The 16,522-nt window shown below is 36.9% G+C and overlaps 1 protein-coding gene across 1 annotated transcript in view; it reads right to left on the reverse strand.

Moving 5' to 3' along the window:
- side-III (sidestep III) overlaps nucleotides 1-16,522 on the reverse strand; it is a 733,037-nt gene that overhangs the window by 174,162 nt on the left and 542,353 nt on the right. Inside the window, exon 7 of the mRNA XM_067767231.1 lies at nucleotides 624-830. Coding sequence (XP_067623332.1) covers nucleotides 624-830 — 207 coding nt within the window. The remainder of the gene's footprint in view (nucleotides 1-623; nucleotides 831-16,522) is intronic.

Here is a 16,522-nt window from a genome sequence, read left to right on the forward strand (position 1 = left end):
TCTTTACGTTACCTCTACTTTTACCTTTCCGAATCTGGCTTGAAAAAAGGGAAAATTTCGGACAGCACATCTGTACCAAATTTCAATAAAATATCTCAAAAAATACTCATATGTACAGGCAGACGAACGGACATGATTTTTTTCAATTTGCTTATGCTGTTTTCATGTAATGTTAGGGGATGCATATACAGCTACGTACAGAAATCTTGTAAAACTAATTGATTGCCTTCAAGAATAAAAGATTACGTTTTAAGACCCTAAATCACAGTCTGGGGCCGTATCGTCACTTACGATCACGGATCAAAAACCATATTCACTCAAACGTTATATATGAGACTATAAAATTATTTAGAAAAACAATAATAGTTCTAGTTAATATTTCATTTTTCTGAACGGCCTAACTATTGAGTTTTAATAAATGGTATTCGATCACGAATCGTTTTACACGATTTGGCAACTGAGCTCAGTAGATTTATTTGCCGTTTTTGATATTCTACTTAAGTGGTCTACCTACTTAAGTGGTCTACCTGTGTATATATGTATCTATCTAAACCGCGAGCTGTATAACCTCATCACAGCTAGTTGTATTTGATTACTTTGTTTTGACATTATTTTATACTTACATAACATTTCTATACGTATACTTCGTTCCACTGGTGGCACCAGCTTCGTGTTGGAAGCCTGACAGCGATATGTATTATTTAAAGTAGAACGTGAGATATGCGGCACCTCCAACCGATTTACAGTTACATGACGTCCCATCGAAACGCCATTCCCTGACTCCAATTGTCGTGTGCCATTTAACCAAGTAACAACTGGTTCGGGGCGTCCTAAAATTCAGTAAACAAAGAACTGAGTTAAACAAAAGGAAATAGTGTGATAAATTATATTTTTAAATTATATCTAACTATGTGTGTTCTATATAAGAAGATATATATTTACATACATATATATTTTGAATATAACGACTGCAACTGGTTACTTAATTCTACTGACTACTGCAATTTCAGTATAATCATAAAAGTACAACAGATTGTACCCAAGAAACTCGACACCCATAAATAAACACATTAAACATACCATTTCGTTCTTTTCTGCCTCGTTTTTACTTTTTTGGGACTCACGACTTCCAAAATAGTTTGTCAGTTTATACATAAGGGTTATCCATATAAATAATATAATTTAATTATCCACTCTCACCCCTTAAAACGGTAATACCAAAGTTAGAAAAAGCACATATAAATTGTTATCTTGTTTGGAGAAGGTATATGAGTTTCTAAAATATTAAGTAAAATTGTATGATAGTTTTATCATCTATCGCCAAGAAGTAACTAATTCGATACTTTTTAAGTTACAAAGGCGATTTAAATTCATTTTTTCCTTTAAGCAGATATTAAGCTGATGGATAGCTGTAACGTTTCGAATTTCCTTTATTTCAATAATTTTTGCGAACTGTTTTCTGAACTAAATATTTTTCACATCCTAAAGACGTTGGAAGGCTAAGTTCGGGTGTTACATATTCAGCTGAGAGCTTTTGAAACAAATGTTTGAGTCGAATATTGACATAATTTACTTATATACTGTAAAGATATTCAATTTTCTTTTAATTTTTTTTTTTAAGTGGGCGTGTTTGTCATCCTATTTTGCTAATTTTTATTCTGAACTCATATAGTAATAGGAGTATAACGTTCCTGCCAAATTTCATCATGATATCTTCAAGGACTGCCAATTTACAGCTTGCAAAATTTTAAATTGCCTTCATTTAAAATTGGGCGGTGCATTGTCCAAAGTTTAAAAATTTTCTATTCTGCCTCATAAGGTCTTTGGTAATGAATTATCGCACTTTTTCGGTTTTCCAAAATTTTCGATATCGAAAAAGTGGGTGTGATTATAGTTCGATTTCGTTCATTTTAAATAGCGATCTGAGATGAGTGCCCAGGAACTTACATACCTTAAGATACCTCAAAATTAACTCAAGTTATCGTGTTTACGGACGGACGGACGGACATGGCTAAATGAATTTCTTTTTTTGCCCTGATCATTTTGATATATAGAAGTCTATATCTATCTCCATTAGTTTATGCCGTTACGGGTACCGTTATGCAAACAAAACTAATATACTCTTTGAACTCTGCTCAGATGAGTATAAAAAGGTGAGCAAATCGCATTAGTATTTTCTAATCTAATATCTTGCAAGAACATACATTGCATGGGGAACGAATTCATACGCAGTTTTGGATTACCTGACTTTCCAGTGGTGTTTCCTGTTGACACAGCTTTGGAAAAATAATTGTTGACGATTTATTTCTTTCCCTAGGAAATTGCGACCTGCTCACTGTTGTCAAAGGTTTTCTCATATCATTATGCATCTTCTTTGCCAATTTCAACTTCCCTAAATATCCTATCGAATTAGTTACCTTTGAGATACAAAAATATTATCTTCCTTCACACTTTTCGTCTTATCGTTTCAGTTACTACTTTTCTTATTGAAATAGTTTATATATGCTGCTCCGCTTTCGTATCTAAATGTCGTTTCTTTTGTTTGATTGTTTTGTAGTACCCTAATAGACATATACAAATGCATATATATAAGTGCATATTCTATTGCATTCTTCCATTTATGACAGTTTCATAAGAAATGGTAATAATTCTGCTGCACTTAAGGCTCGCGATGTTGAACGGCTGGGTCAGCGGAGGAAACGAAAAACCAAAGAATTATTATTATTTTATGTAAACAGATGTGCAGCGTTCCCAATCGCTGTAAAATTCGTAAAATGGTGTGATCGCTTACCTCATAATGGAGTACCCTAAAAGAGGAGCAGTCAAACTCGTGTCGTATGCAGACAACCTTTCAGTCATATCTCTGAATTATATCTACCGGATAGTAAGTTGTCGTGGAAAGCCCATTTGGATGAAAGAACGAAGGAAGCCTCTATATAGGAAGGCACCATATGCGTGCAAGGGGATGCAAGGATGAATGTGGGGGCTTTCGCCCAAATTCTCTCATTGGATATCGGCAATTGTCAAGCAATACTTTGCCATGGGATCCTTGTTTGGGGAACAGCCAAAAAAGTACGTGTACCAAAAAATGTGTGACGGGTATGCAGATTATCATTGATAAGCATAAAGGAAGCCCTGAAAACTACCCGAATAGCAGCAGTGTACCGTATGTCATTCAGCACATCCATTCTGTAGACCTAAAAATAAATAAATAAATAAATAAATACGATAATTCACGTCGAGCTTCTCTACAAATATACGTCATGCTCCCATTTATTTTATCGCACAAATTGGCGAACGGGACAAACATGTTTTACGTTGACTCCGATCGGTATCTGCAAGGCAGATAAATTTCACTGAGAATCTTTTCATGACAGATATACTCTCGATGTGTTTGTCAAATCACGTGCCGAGAAGCGAACTTGCTTAGAAAAACATATTTCTGTGATTGAAAAAATTTATTTAAAAGTGTCTGATGTAATTCTCTCGGGAGTCTAATTCAGTATTTCGGCGTGGTGGGCGAAGCACGCTACCACCACATTACGATAGACCGCAGACCCTGTGGCCAAAAACATTGCTCTAGCAACTGAAATAAAGCTTCAGGCCCCGGGGCAGCCTGAGTGAAGGCCGTGTGGCCATAGCAATATGTCGCCATTAAATGTAAAGTGCACGGAATACATAATTCCAGGCTTGTGCTTGATATTTTTAGGCCACAATAGAGTTGGCGCTAGAGAGAAAGCTTAAAGCTCACTATGTGCACACTTACTGGACACTACCTGCTGGAATCACATACTTATAAGATAGGCCTCGCTAATAATAGCAGATGCGGGAAGTGGGAGCTGCAGTAAGAAACAGTTGATCACGTTCTATGTTCGTATCCTGCGCTCGGAACATCAAGGTTCCAGGTCGTAGGTGTTTCGGAGTAGATAGATGTCGAGGCAGTATTCAAGTTAGGTCCAAGACCACTGCTAGTATTTGCCAAGAGGACAGAGTTATTTCATAACATAAGTAATGGTACCTGATTGGGGTTCTTCTGTTTAGTCGTCAAATAAATCCTAGTAACACTGTGTACATATTCAGTCTAAGTGAGGGCTGTATTACCAAACCAGTTCAACCTAACGTAAACTTCATATGAGGCTCGAATATTTTGGTAGGTATAAGAAAATACAATGTTAGTACTAGTGATTCTAATGCCATTTTGCTATTTAACACCCAGTATATATATAAATATCTTACTATTAAAACTGCTATGCTGGTAGCAATAAACTGTTCGTGTTGCATTCTATTGCAGCTACAAGGAAGTAACCACAAGCTTACTTGATTACTTTTGCCATCACAAGCTTTATACCGTCGTTTTGTGGCCTGACCCATGTCAGCTGTTTGTGTCATATGCTTCTACTGCCTCATCATCCTTCGAAGTTAGACACACACATACAAACAATGCTAACAGTGTTGATAGTTGTATTAGACGTATGTCTACATTTGTATGGGAGTCTACTTATGTAAGTACATGCGCTGGTTATAGCTAGTTTCGAGAAAGCAAGCAAGCGTAAAATATAGGTCTAATGATGTAAATGTAATAGAGTCAAGATCTTTTTTTTCTCATAATGGAAAGAGTGAAGTTAGGGGAGTTGGTAAGTGACTGCACGAAATTGTGAGGAATCTTCATTGCTGTTGCATAAAAGTTTGATTGTTTTGTTTTGCATTTGGGGAATATTGATTTTTCTCTTTTTCAATTTGTGTTGATTGGTACTCTTTACAGTATCAAGCTGCAGCATGCACTTGAATTTTTCGTATCTTTAGTAAATTGATTGAAAGTAATAAAATATCAATCACATCTTTTATGAATACTAAGTAAAATGGCTTTGGCGGTAAAACTTTATGTTACGAAATTACATAAGAAAAAAAATTCTGCAAAGGACGTGTGCTAAATTTTTGATCTGAAATTGTTAGACTTGATGTGTTGTTTGGAAGATTGACTTTAAGAATTGCAAATTTTTTTTGTTTCCTTTTTTTTTTTAGGAATCTAATGAAATGAAAATTTGTTAAAAAAGAATAGAAGAGGAACTTGGAAATTGGACACCACAAATTTCTGCAAGATGAACGCAGTCCTCTCCAGTAGGTGTTTAGCTTCATCGAGAAATCATTGAACTGCAAAAAATACACCTTGGCAGCCTTCTCGACATTAAGAACACCTTCAATAAAATTGAAACGAAGGCCTCCTGCAGAGCACGTATACGAAATGGAACCCATGACTCTATAGTTGGATGTATCGATTGTATGCTGAGGATTAGGGTCATAAACGCAAACTTTGTAAATTTGCTACCAGCGGCACCACTCAATGCGGCATGCTATGGCCGGTTATTTGGATACTGGTACTTACCGTTCTATATATCTTTATGGCAGAAGGAACAAAGATAAAACGATGGGCTGATGAATATGACAATTTGTAGCATTTAGAGGTGAGCAGGAAAAATTGGACTGAGGGTTAAGCCCAACAAAAGCCCTTTCTCTAACTTACCGAGTCTGAACGGTACACTGATAAATCTCTCTGCTCAAGCCAAAATATCTTGGCACGATACGCGAGTCCAAATCACGCTGGAAAAGGAACGTTGAGGTGAGACCAAAGAAAGCTCTAGCAGCATAATATACTTGCAAAAGAGCTGTCGGAAGGAACAAAGGACTGTCACCGCATATCTTCCATGGCATGTATAACACATTCGTTTTACCCATATTAACGTATGGAGCCATAATGGAATGAGCTAAGATCCCGAATTCCGGAATTGTTGTATTTGTAATCGAATTTGAAAAAAAAGTTTGATGACGTAGCGCTTTTGAAATTTTTCGATTTATTACATTTCTCTCATGTTTCGCTACCAGTGTTCGGAGTATTTAAAACTGTTATCTGAGTAAACGACTACGCCGGAGTAAAAATTAAATTTTCGGAATATATTTATTCGTCCTTTTTGAAAGCGGGCGAACAACTTAGATCAAATTGATTTGGTGGCTTGGCAAACCTTTCGATTGTGTTTTTGCCATGAAATGTATCTCAGCAAAAAAGTTATCTGACTTATCAGATGCACATGGAGTCGGCCCAAAACGTGTAGGATGACCAATTAATGCTCCCATTAACATACCACATTCTATTCCCCCGGATATTTATCGCGAAAAAATATTATTATTATTATTTTCGGTTTACCAAACATATTTCATGCTCTTTTAATGACCTAGGGTTTGAAGACCGGGACAGATTCCTGTAGGAAGAACAATGGCGAGTTGGTAACTGACGTACAGAGTGTGAGGGAAGACGAAAGCGATACCCCGATCGCCGAAGATGAAAAACACTCCCCGGCATCCAATATCACGGCTAAAAAATTACAAGGTGCCAAGTAAAGGCGGGATACCCGCCGGGCTGTTCAAACAGGGAGGCGAAGAGTTGGTATAAGATAATGAAGCAAAAAAAAAAGTGGGTCCTGCAGTAAATTTGGACAAAATGAAGTACTTGCTGTCATTGCGGCCTTTCTAGCTCACTGTTGACGGATATAAATTCGAGACTGTCAAGGATATCGTTCATTTTGGAAGCAGCGGAAAATAACTCCGTACGAAAAAAGTACAAAAACTATGAGTAGAATGTGAAGAAACATTTCTTAAGACACGAAAAATGAATTCACGTCATTTCATCCAATCGTCACTTGTAAACAATCAGCTTTTCATACGTATATAATAAAAACTTCAACCAAAAGATATCAGGTAGAAATACTATTTAGTTTTCAACTCGACCCAAATAAACCTTTGAGATAAAAAATGTAGTAGGAGGTAAGAGCGGAGCAAAATACTCCGATTGGAATAAAGTCTGAACACTGGGTCAGCAATAAAACATGTTGTCAAAAGCGTGACGTCACGACGAGAAAATTTATTTCACAGCTAACTATGATTTTGTGCTCTCTCATTTTTTAATGCGGGATCTGTTTATTGGTTCATGGTATGGAGCCTTTCGAAGGAGTTCAAACAACAACACTCTGACACGAGTGTTTTTTAAAAAAGATTCCAAAAATTAAATTGTGTAACTGTCACGGACGTGGACTTCTAGTCGACTGTTATTATTCACTAAGCTAACTCGTTCATGTAAAAGTTGTGAGAAATATGCATTCAAAAAGTTTTTGATGACAAAATTTAAGAAATAATTTACCCACAAATTAATTAAAGGAGGTACCAGCTGGAAAACGATTTAAATACCCTTGGTAAAACCAATTTGCGTCAGTAAACCTAACAAAGAAGGAATGGCGCGCCTTGTTTGGCGGCCATAACCGTTTAACCGGTTATATCAATTAAGTAATATAATAAAAAAATTTTAAATTTTTATTTATTTAATTGAAATTTTCCTCAATTTAAAGAAAACTTGTTTGGGAAATGTTTTTCTTGTTTTAAGTGTTTTTTTTGTGGGTGTATCACCGTTAGAAAGACTAAGGGCCTCATTCTCTATTGCAAAACGAACGTTCGTTTCGACCCTGATACGAATCGTCCTTCTTTTTACATTATATAACTGATGACGATATACCATTGGAAAATTGCTTTCGCATTTCCCTTTGACTTAACCCTAGAAACATAAAGCCCGACAGAAAATATTAGAAAATACCGTTGCTAGAAGAAACCGCTACAAGACGTTTTGTTCGTTTGAGCTATCGTTCGCAATACAGAACAACGCCCTAAGCTTTTCTACGACATATTTGATTTTACTAAAAAATTCTATGAGAAAACTAGATCTGCAGTAAATTTTATAATTTGCAAAGAAACTCACTCTCAAACTACGTAATTCAACTTTCAAGAAATTGTCTTACAAAGTTTCAATGATCGAGAAAACACATTGGTCATCAATCATTTCAAAACATCAAATTGTGTTAGCCAAGTGAGAATTAACATACCGCCATATGGAGTTCAGAAAATTACACAAAGTATTACATGAATCGATATAACAAAATGGCCTTATGTTGTTGTTGTTGTAGCCATAAGGACCCTCCCCGAAGACCTTGGGGAGTGTTATCGATGTTGATGGTCCTTTGCCGGATACAGCTCCGGTAAGTTCCGGTACCAAGCCCGACCATCTCGGGAAAGATTTGTTATGATCACATGCGACCTTCTAGGTCATCCCGCCCTCCCATCCCCTAGATCCATGAGGAGCTGTTAATAAACAGGATTCACCACGAATAGGTGACGTTGACAATTGGGTTTGGAGAGGCTATATTTTGAGCTGGCAACCGGAAAGGGTTGAGTTACACAACGCCCTTGAATCTATTTGGCCTTCTCAAATCTACTTATTACAAGACTTGAGGAATTTACTCACCCAATCTACATAGATTTGTTGTTGTTTCAAAATCAAATTTGTATGCACTTCACTTTAAAAATATCTAAAAAGTATATGTTTACATACAAAATAAGCGAAATTCCAAATACATAAATTAAATTATAAGAGTTTATCTTTTTCACTACATACTGAGTGGTAAACAAATGAAATGATTTTATTACAAACTGAATTTACATATATGTATATATATATATATGGGAGCCAATCTGACACAACTTCATTTAACACTTACGGCAAGACATTGCCAAAAGTATCAACTAAATGTTGTTTATTTTGATTTTGAAGTTTGTTTTGTCCACAATCGTTGGAAATGACAAAGGCTCAACAAAAATACCCAAGGCTGCATTGTACTCGTAGTTTGTGGTACTTATTATGCATTATGGTGAAGCAGAGGGGTGCAAAGTTATAATAAGTCTTTATCCTGAGGGTGTGCTATAATGCCATTTTTTTGGCATTTCAAAATATGCAAATATGCATATAAAGCTACTGAATATAATACAAAAACGAAACTAAACAACTTATTTAAAAAACAAAAAAAAAAACAATTGTAAGCAAAATCAAAAAAAATAAAATTGACAAAAACTGTATGCATAGAGGAAGTGAAATGAATTTCTATTGAGGCAAAAGTCGAAATTGTACATTCACAGTTGAGTTTCGTAGGCAAACAAACTTTATACTTACAATGTAAATGAATACGTAAGAGGCATTTGCAAATAAAGCTAAAGTAAATAAACAAAAAAGTGTAAATTTCTAGGGTTGAATTGAAAATTATATAACCATATGTAGAAGCAAATAATATCAAAGTGGGAGATGTGACAAACATTCATGATAAGAAAAAAAGGGGCATTGGAGAGCACAAGAACCAAGTACTCGTGAAGTTCAATGTTTCAACATACACGCGAACTTTTAGAAAACTGATGTTTAAAATTAACTAAAGCTTGCTCACAAGTTGAAATTAAACTAGTAAACATTTTTGCCTCTTTGGGAGAAACTGCGCCGGTTTCTTATCGGTAATATTCGATAACGACAAGTTATTTTTTTATTATCGCTAGTAAATTTTCTTTCGGCGGAGTCATCTGCTTATATTGGTTACTTATCAGCTTGTTATCAACAGGATGCAGATGTGTCATCAATTTTATATTGAAGTTGTATCGGTATTTGTTGCATATCAAATTGAAGAATGGTCTTTAACGAATAGATTACAAACTGGTAACTCTCCGATAAGAAATCACCCACTTTATGATAATAATTCGATCCATTTTTACAAGAAAAAATTGAGAATATCGATAACAATCCGATAATACGATGATAACAAATTGGTAATACTCCAATAACAAAGCAATAGCCATTAGTTAGATAGGCTTTTGATAGCAAATTGCTAAACTGTTTATAACAAATCAATCAGGCCTGTTCTGAATTCCGACTCGGAATGAAAAGTAAAACGACATTGATTTCAACTCGGTTTCTATTTGGTGTTCTCAATTCCGATTGTAAAAAATCGATTCGAAGTCGATTTCGAATCGTTTTCATTCCGATTCGGTAACCAGTTTAATCAGCTGTTTTTGTTTATGTGTTTTGGTTTAAGTATCATAAAATTTTATTTTAATTAAAAAATGCCTGCAGATATGGTTTTTGATGCGCAGACGCAAGAATACGTGCTATTGTGCGTGCGAATCGTAAAAATGCGCTGGATCGGAATTCAGAACAGGTCGACTTCATTTCGATCAGCATCGATTTGTTTGCCTAATAGATTTCTTGATAGAAGTTTTTAAAGAAAGATTTATTATGCCAATTTAACTCAAATTTAAACAAAAAATACACACAACTCTTCCAAATAAAATGAAGAATTTAAAAAAAATTATTTGAAAGACAAATATCGCAACATTTGTGTATAATCTGCCAATTAATTTTCATTCCGACTGCTCAGAGGCAATACTTTTCAAACCGATAATTTTTGGTCGGAATCGAAATTAAGAACACCAATCCATTTCGATTCCGAAAAAATTGATCGGAATCGGAATCCAGAACAAGCCTGAATATTTTTTCGATAATATTTTTAAAACTTTTCTATAACAAATTGAAAACATTTCGATTACACATACACAATTTCTCGATTATAAAGCGTTAACATGCCGATAACTAACTAGAAACACTCACATATTAAATCGATAATTTTTCAATATTTAACGTTAAGGTTTTGATAACATGTCGGTAACTTTTCGATAAACAGATATAGTAAACCGGTACATTTTTTATTAAAAACCAATAAATCGTTGGTAAAAGTAGTTAGTTCATGAATAATATTAGCCATTAATAACAAATGTATAACACTTCGATAAAACATCGGTAAATTTTCTAAATCTCGTCGATAACACACCTTTCCTTACCATGCCTTCATTTACTGACAGATTTCCCATATTCCTCCAAACAGCATACCACTTCCAAATACTGAGCCGACCTTATTCTAGATTCCCAATTACAGTGAGCAAAGATGTGTAAACATCAAACAACTCTCTTTTCAATGAAGTTTCCTCGTTAAGAGTTTAATATAACAAATACTTGACGCGATTTACCTCGGAGGAGATTTAGGCCGATTGGAAGAGACAATTTGAGTCTTGCTCCATTGCAGAAACACACTCGAAATGTTTGCCAAATCACATCCGAGGGGCAACCCCGTTTAGAAAAAAACTATTTTCTAATTGAAAAAACCTTTGTTTCTAAATTTTGATGTTACTTTGCCAGGTAGTTGACTACAGTACCCGCGGCGTGGTAGGCTGAGCACGCTACCTCTTCGCCGTAAAAAATAAAAATAAATTCAAAATCCGTCCGAATTTCTATCGCTTTCTCTTTTTGAAGAAATATTTTTGTACGTCGGCTTTACAACCCGTTTTCAGAAATAAATGTATTTTGGACGGACTTATGTAGCTTACTATATCCTACCATGTGTCCCATTTAGCAATTAATTTTCGAGGCATCTGTAAAAACATAAGGGAATCACGATCGGGTTATTGTATTATATAGCAAATTTTTTTTTTTTTGTTTTTTTAAAAGCAAATCCACTCTTCGAAAATTTAGGGGAATGTTGCAAGTGTGGACAGTCCTCTTTCAGATATCGAAACGAGTTTATTTTACCCCCCGAACTTTCGGCTCTGTGAATTTAAGTAGTTTATTATAGCAGGCATGGCTACCACAGCAATATTCTAACCCCCTTAACCTGTTGGAGAATTTATTTATTAACACTTTTTTAATATAAAAATCAGTACAGCTCAAATTAAATATCGAACGAAATTTTTGGTCACATTTTGCAACGTAACCTAGAACAACTGGGTATTAAAAAATATGTTACAAGTATAAATGTAAGAAAACAAGTAAGGAAGGCTAAGTTCGGGTGTGACCGAACATTACATACTCAGTTGAGAGCTATGGAGACAAAATAAGGAAAATCACCATGTAGGAAAATGAACCTAGGGTAACCCTGGAATGTGGTTGTATGACATGTGTATCAAATGGAAGGTATTAAAGAGTATTTTAAGAGAGAGTAGGCCATAGATCTATGGATGGACGCCATTTAGGGATGTCGCCATAAAGGTGGACCAGGGCTGACTCAAGAATTTGTTTGTACGATATGGGTATCAAATGAAAGGTGTTACTGAGCATTTTAAGAGGGAGCGGGCCTTAGGTCTATCGGTGGACGCCTTTTCGAGATATCGCCATTAAGGTGGGCGTGACTCTAGAATGTGTTTGTACGATATGGGTATCAAATGAAAGGTGTTAATGAGTATTTTCAAAGGGAGTGATCCTTAGTTCCATAGGTGGACACCGTTTCGAGATATCGCCATAAAGGTGAACCAGGGGCGACTCTAGAATGTGTTTGTACGATATGGGAATCAAATTAAAGGTGTTACTGAGCATTTTAAGAGGGAGTGGTCATTAGGTCTATAGGTGGACGCCTTTTCGAGATGTCGCCATTAGGGTGGGACAGGGGTGACTCTAGAATGTTTGTACGATATGGGTATCAAACGAACGGTGTTACTGAGCATTTTAAAAGGGAGTTGGCATTAGGTCTATAGGTGGACGCCTTTTCGAAATATCGCCATTAGGGTGGGCCAGGGGTGACTCTAGAATGTGTTTGTACGATATGGGTATCAAATGAAAGGTGTTAATGAGTATTTTGAAAGGGAGTGATCCTTAGTTCTATAGGTGGAAAGAAGCCTTTTCGAGATATCGCCATAAAGGTGGACCAAGTGTGACTCTAGAATGTTTGTACGATATGGGTATCAAACGAAGGGTGTTACTGAGCATTTTAAGAGGGAGTGGGCATTAGGTCTATAAGTGGACGCCTTTTCGAGATATTGCCATTAGGGTGGGCCAGGGTGACTCTAGAATGTGTTTGTACGATATAGGTATCAAATGAAAGGTGGTAATGAGTATTTTAAAAGGGAGTAATCCTTAGTTCTATAGGTGGACGCCTTTTCGAGATATCGCCATAAAGGTGGACCAAGGGTGACTCTAGAATCTTTGTACGATATGGGTATCAAACGAAAGGTGTTACTGAGCATTTTAAGAGGGAGTGGGCATTAGGTCTATAGGTGGGCGCGTTTTCGAGATATCACCATTAGGGTGGGCCAGGGGTGACTCTATAATGTGTTTGTACGATATGGGTATCAAATGAAAGGTGTTAATGAGTATTTTGAAAGGGAGTGATCCTTAGTTCTATAGGTGGAAAGAAGCCTTTTCGAGATATCGCCATAAAGGTGGACCAAGTGTGACTCTAGAATGTTTGTACGATATGGGTATCAAACGAAGGGTGTTACTGAGCATTTTAAGAGGGAGTGGGCATTAGGTCTATAAGTGGACGCCTTTTCGAGATATCGCCATTAGGGTGGGCCAGGGTGACTCTAGAATGTGTTTGTACGATATAGGTATCAAATGAAAGGTGGTAATGAGTATTTTAAAAGGGAGTAATCCTTAGTTCTATAGGTGGACGCCTTTTCGAGATATCGCCATAAAGGTGGACCAAGGGTGACTCTAGAATCTTTGTACGATATGGGTATCAAACGAAAGGTGTTACTGAGCACTTTAAGAGGGAGTGGGCATTAGGTCTATAGGTGGACGCCTTTTCGAGATATCGCCATTAGGGTGGGCCAGGGGTGACTCTAGAATGTTTGTACGCTATGGGTATCAAACGAATGGTGTTACTGAGCATTTTAAGAGGGAGTGGGCATTAGGTCTATAAGTGGACGCCTTTTCGAGTTATCGCCATTAAGGTGGGCCAGGGTGACTCTAGAATTTGTTTGTACGATATGGGTATCAAATGAAAGGTGGTAATGAGTATTTTAAAAGGGAGTAATCCTTAGTTCTATAGGTGGACGCCTTTTCGAGATATCGCCATAAAGGTGGACCAAGGGTGACTGTAGAATCTTTGTACGATATGGGTATCAAACGAAAGGTGTTACTGAGCATTTTAAGAGGGAGTGGGCATTAGGTATATAGGTGGACAACTTTTCGATATATCGCCATTAGGGTGGGCCAGGGGTGACTCTAGAATGTTTGTACGATATGGGTATCAAACGAAAGGTGTTACTGAGCATTTTAGGAGGGAGAGGGCATTAGGTCTATAGGTGGACGCCTTTTCGAGATATCGCCATTAGGGTGGGCCAGGGGTGACTCTAGAATGTGTTTGTACGATATGGGTATCAAATGAAAGGAGTTAATGAGTATTTTGAAAGGGAGTGATCCTTAGTTCTATAGGTGGAAAGAAGCCTTTTCGAGATATCGCCATAAAGGTGGACCAAGTGTGACTCTAGAATGTTTGTACGATATGGGTATCAACCGAAGGGTGTGACTGAGCATTTTAAGAGGGAGTGGGCATTAGGTCTATAAGTGAACGCCTTTTCGAGATATCGCCATTAGGGTGGGCCAGGGTGACTCTAGAATGTGTTTGTACGATATAGGTATCAAATGAAAGGTGGTAATGAGTATTTTAAAAGGGAGTAATCCTTAGTTCTATAGGTGGACGCCTTTTCGAGATATCGCCATAAAGGTGGACCAAGGGTGACTCTAGAATCTTTGTACGGTATGGGTATCAAACGAAAGGTGTTACTGAGCATTTTAAGAGGGAGTGGGCATTAGGTCTATAGGTGGGCGCCTTTTCGAGATATCGCCATTAGGGTGGGCCAGGGGTGACTCTATAATGTGTTTGTACGATATGGGTATCAAACGAAAGGTGTTACTGAGCACTTTAAGAGGGAGTGGACATTAGGTCTATAGGTGGACGCCTTTTCGAGATATCGCCATTAGGGTGGGCCAGGGGTGACTCTAGAATGTTTGTACGATATGGGTATCAAACGAAGGGTGTTACTGAGCATTTTAAGAGGGAGTGGGCATTAGGTCTATAAGTGGACGCCTTTTCGAGATATCGCCATTAGGGTGGGCCAGGGTGACTCTAGAATGTGTTTGTACGATATGGGTATCAAATGAAAGGTGGTAATGAGTATTTTAAAAGGGAGTAATCCTTAGTTCTATAGGTGGACGCCTTTTCGAGATATCGCCATAAAGGTGGACCAAGGATGACTCTAGAATCTTTGTACGATATGGGTATCAAACGAAAGGTGTTACTGAGCATTTTAAGAGGGAGTGGGCATTAGGTCTATAGGTGGACAACTTTTCGATATATCGCCATTAGGGTGGGCCAGGTGTGACTCTAGAATGTTTGTACGATATGGGTATCAAACGAAAGGTGTTACTGAGCATTTTAGGAGGGAGAGGGCATTAGGTCTATAGGTGGACGCCTTTTCGAGATATCGCCATTAGGGTGGACCAGGGGTGACTCCAGAATGCGTTTGTACGATATGGATATCAAACTAAAGGTATTAATGAGGGTTTTAAAAGCGAGTAGCCCTTAGATGTATATGTGAAGGCGTTTTCGCGATATCGACCAAAATGTGGACCAGGTGATCCAGAAAATCATCTCTCGGGTACTCCTAATTTATTTATATATGCAATACCACTAACAGTATTCCTGCGAAGATTCCAAACGCTGTTAATTTCGCCTTGTAGAACTTTTTCATTTTCTTCTACTTAATATGGTAGGTGTCACACCCATTTTACAAAGTTTTTTCCAAAGTTATATTTTGCGTCAATAAACCAATCCAATTACCAATGTTTCATCCTTTTTTCGTATTTGGTATAGAATTATGGCATTTTTTTTCATTTTTCGTAATTTTCGATATCGATAAAGTGGGCGTGGTTATGGTCGGATTTCGGCCATTTTTTATACCAATATAAGATGAGTTCAGATAAGTGCGTGGACTAAGTTCAGTAAAGATATATCGGTTTTTGCTCAAGTTATTGTGTTAACGGCCGAGAGGAAGGCCAGACGGTGGACTGTGTATAAAAACTGGGCGTGTCTTCCACCGATTTCGCCCATTTTCACAGAAAACAGTTACCGTCATAGAGTCTATGCCTCTACCAAATTTAAGAAGGATTGGTAAATTTTTGTTCGACTTATGGCATTAAAAGTATTCTAGACAAACTAAATGAAAATGGGCGGAGCCACGCCCATTTTGAAATTTTCTTTTATTTTTGTATTTTGTTGCATCATATCATTACTGGAGTTGAATTCTGACTTAATATACTTATATACAGTAAAGATATTAAATTTTTTGTTAAAATTTGAATTTAAAAAAATTTTTTTTTTAAAAGTGGACGTGCTCTTCATCCAATTTTGCTAATTTTTATTTGGCACATATATAGTAATAGTAGTAACGTTCCTGCCAAATTTCATAATGATATCTTCAACGACTGCCAAATTACAGCTTGCAAAACTTTTAAATTACCTTCTTGTAAAAGTGGGCGGTGCCACGCCCATTGTCCAAAATCTTACTAATTTTCTATTCTACGTCATAACGTCAACCTACCTACCAAGTTTCATCGCTTTATCCCCCTTTGGCAATGAATTATCGCATTTTTTCGGTTTTTCGAAATTTTCGATATCGAAAAAATGGGCGTGGTTATAGTCCGATATCGTTCATTTTAAATAGCGATCTGAGATGAGTGCCCAGGAATCTACATACCAAATTTCATCAAAATACCTCAAAATTTACTCAAGTTATCGTGTTAACGGACGGACGGACGGACGGACGGACATGGCTCAATCAA

Source organism: Eurosta solidaginis, chromosome 1 (genome assembly GCF_040869045.1).
Source record: "Eurosta solidaginis isolate ZX-2024a chromosome 1, ASM4086904v1, whole genome shotgun sequence".
NCBI lineage: Eukaryota > Metazoa > Arthropoda > Insecta > Diptera > Tephritidae > Eurosta > Eurosta solidaginis.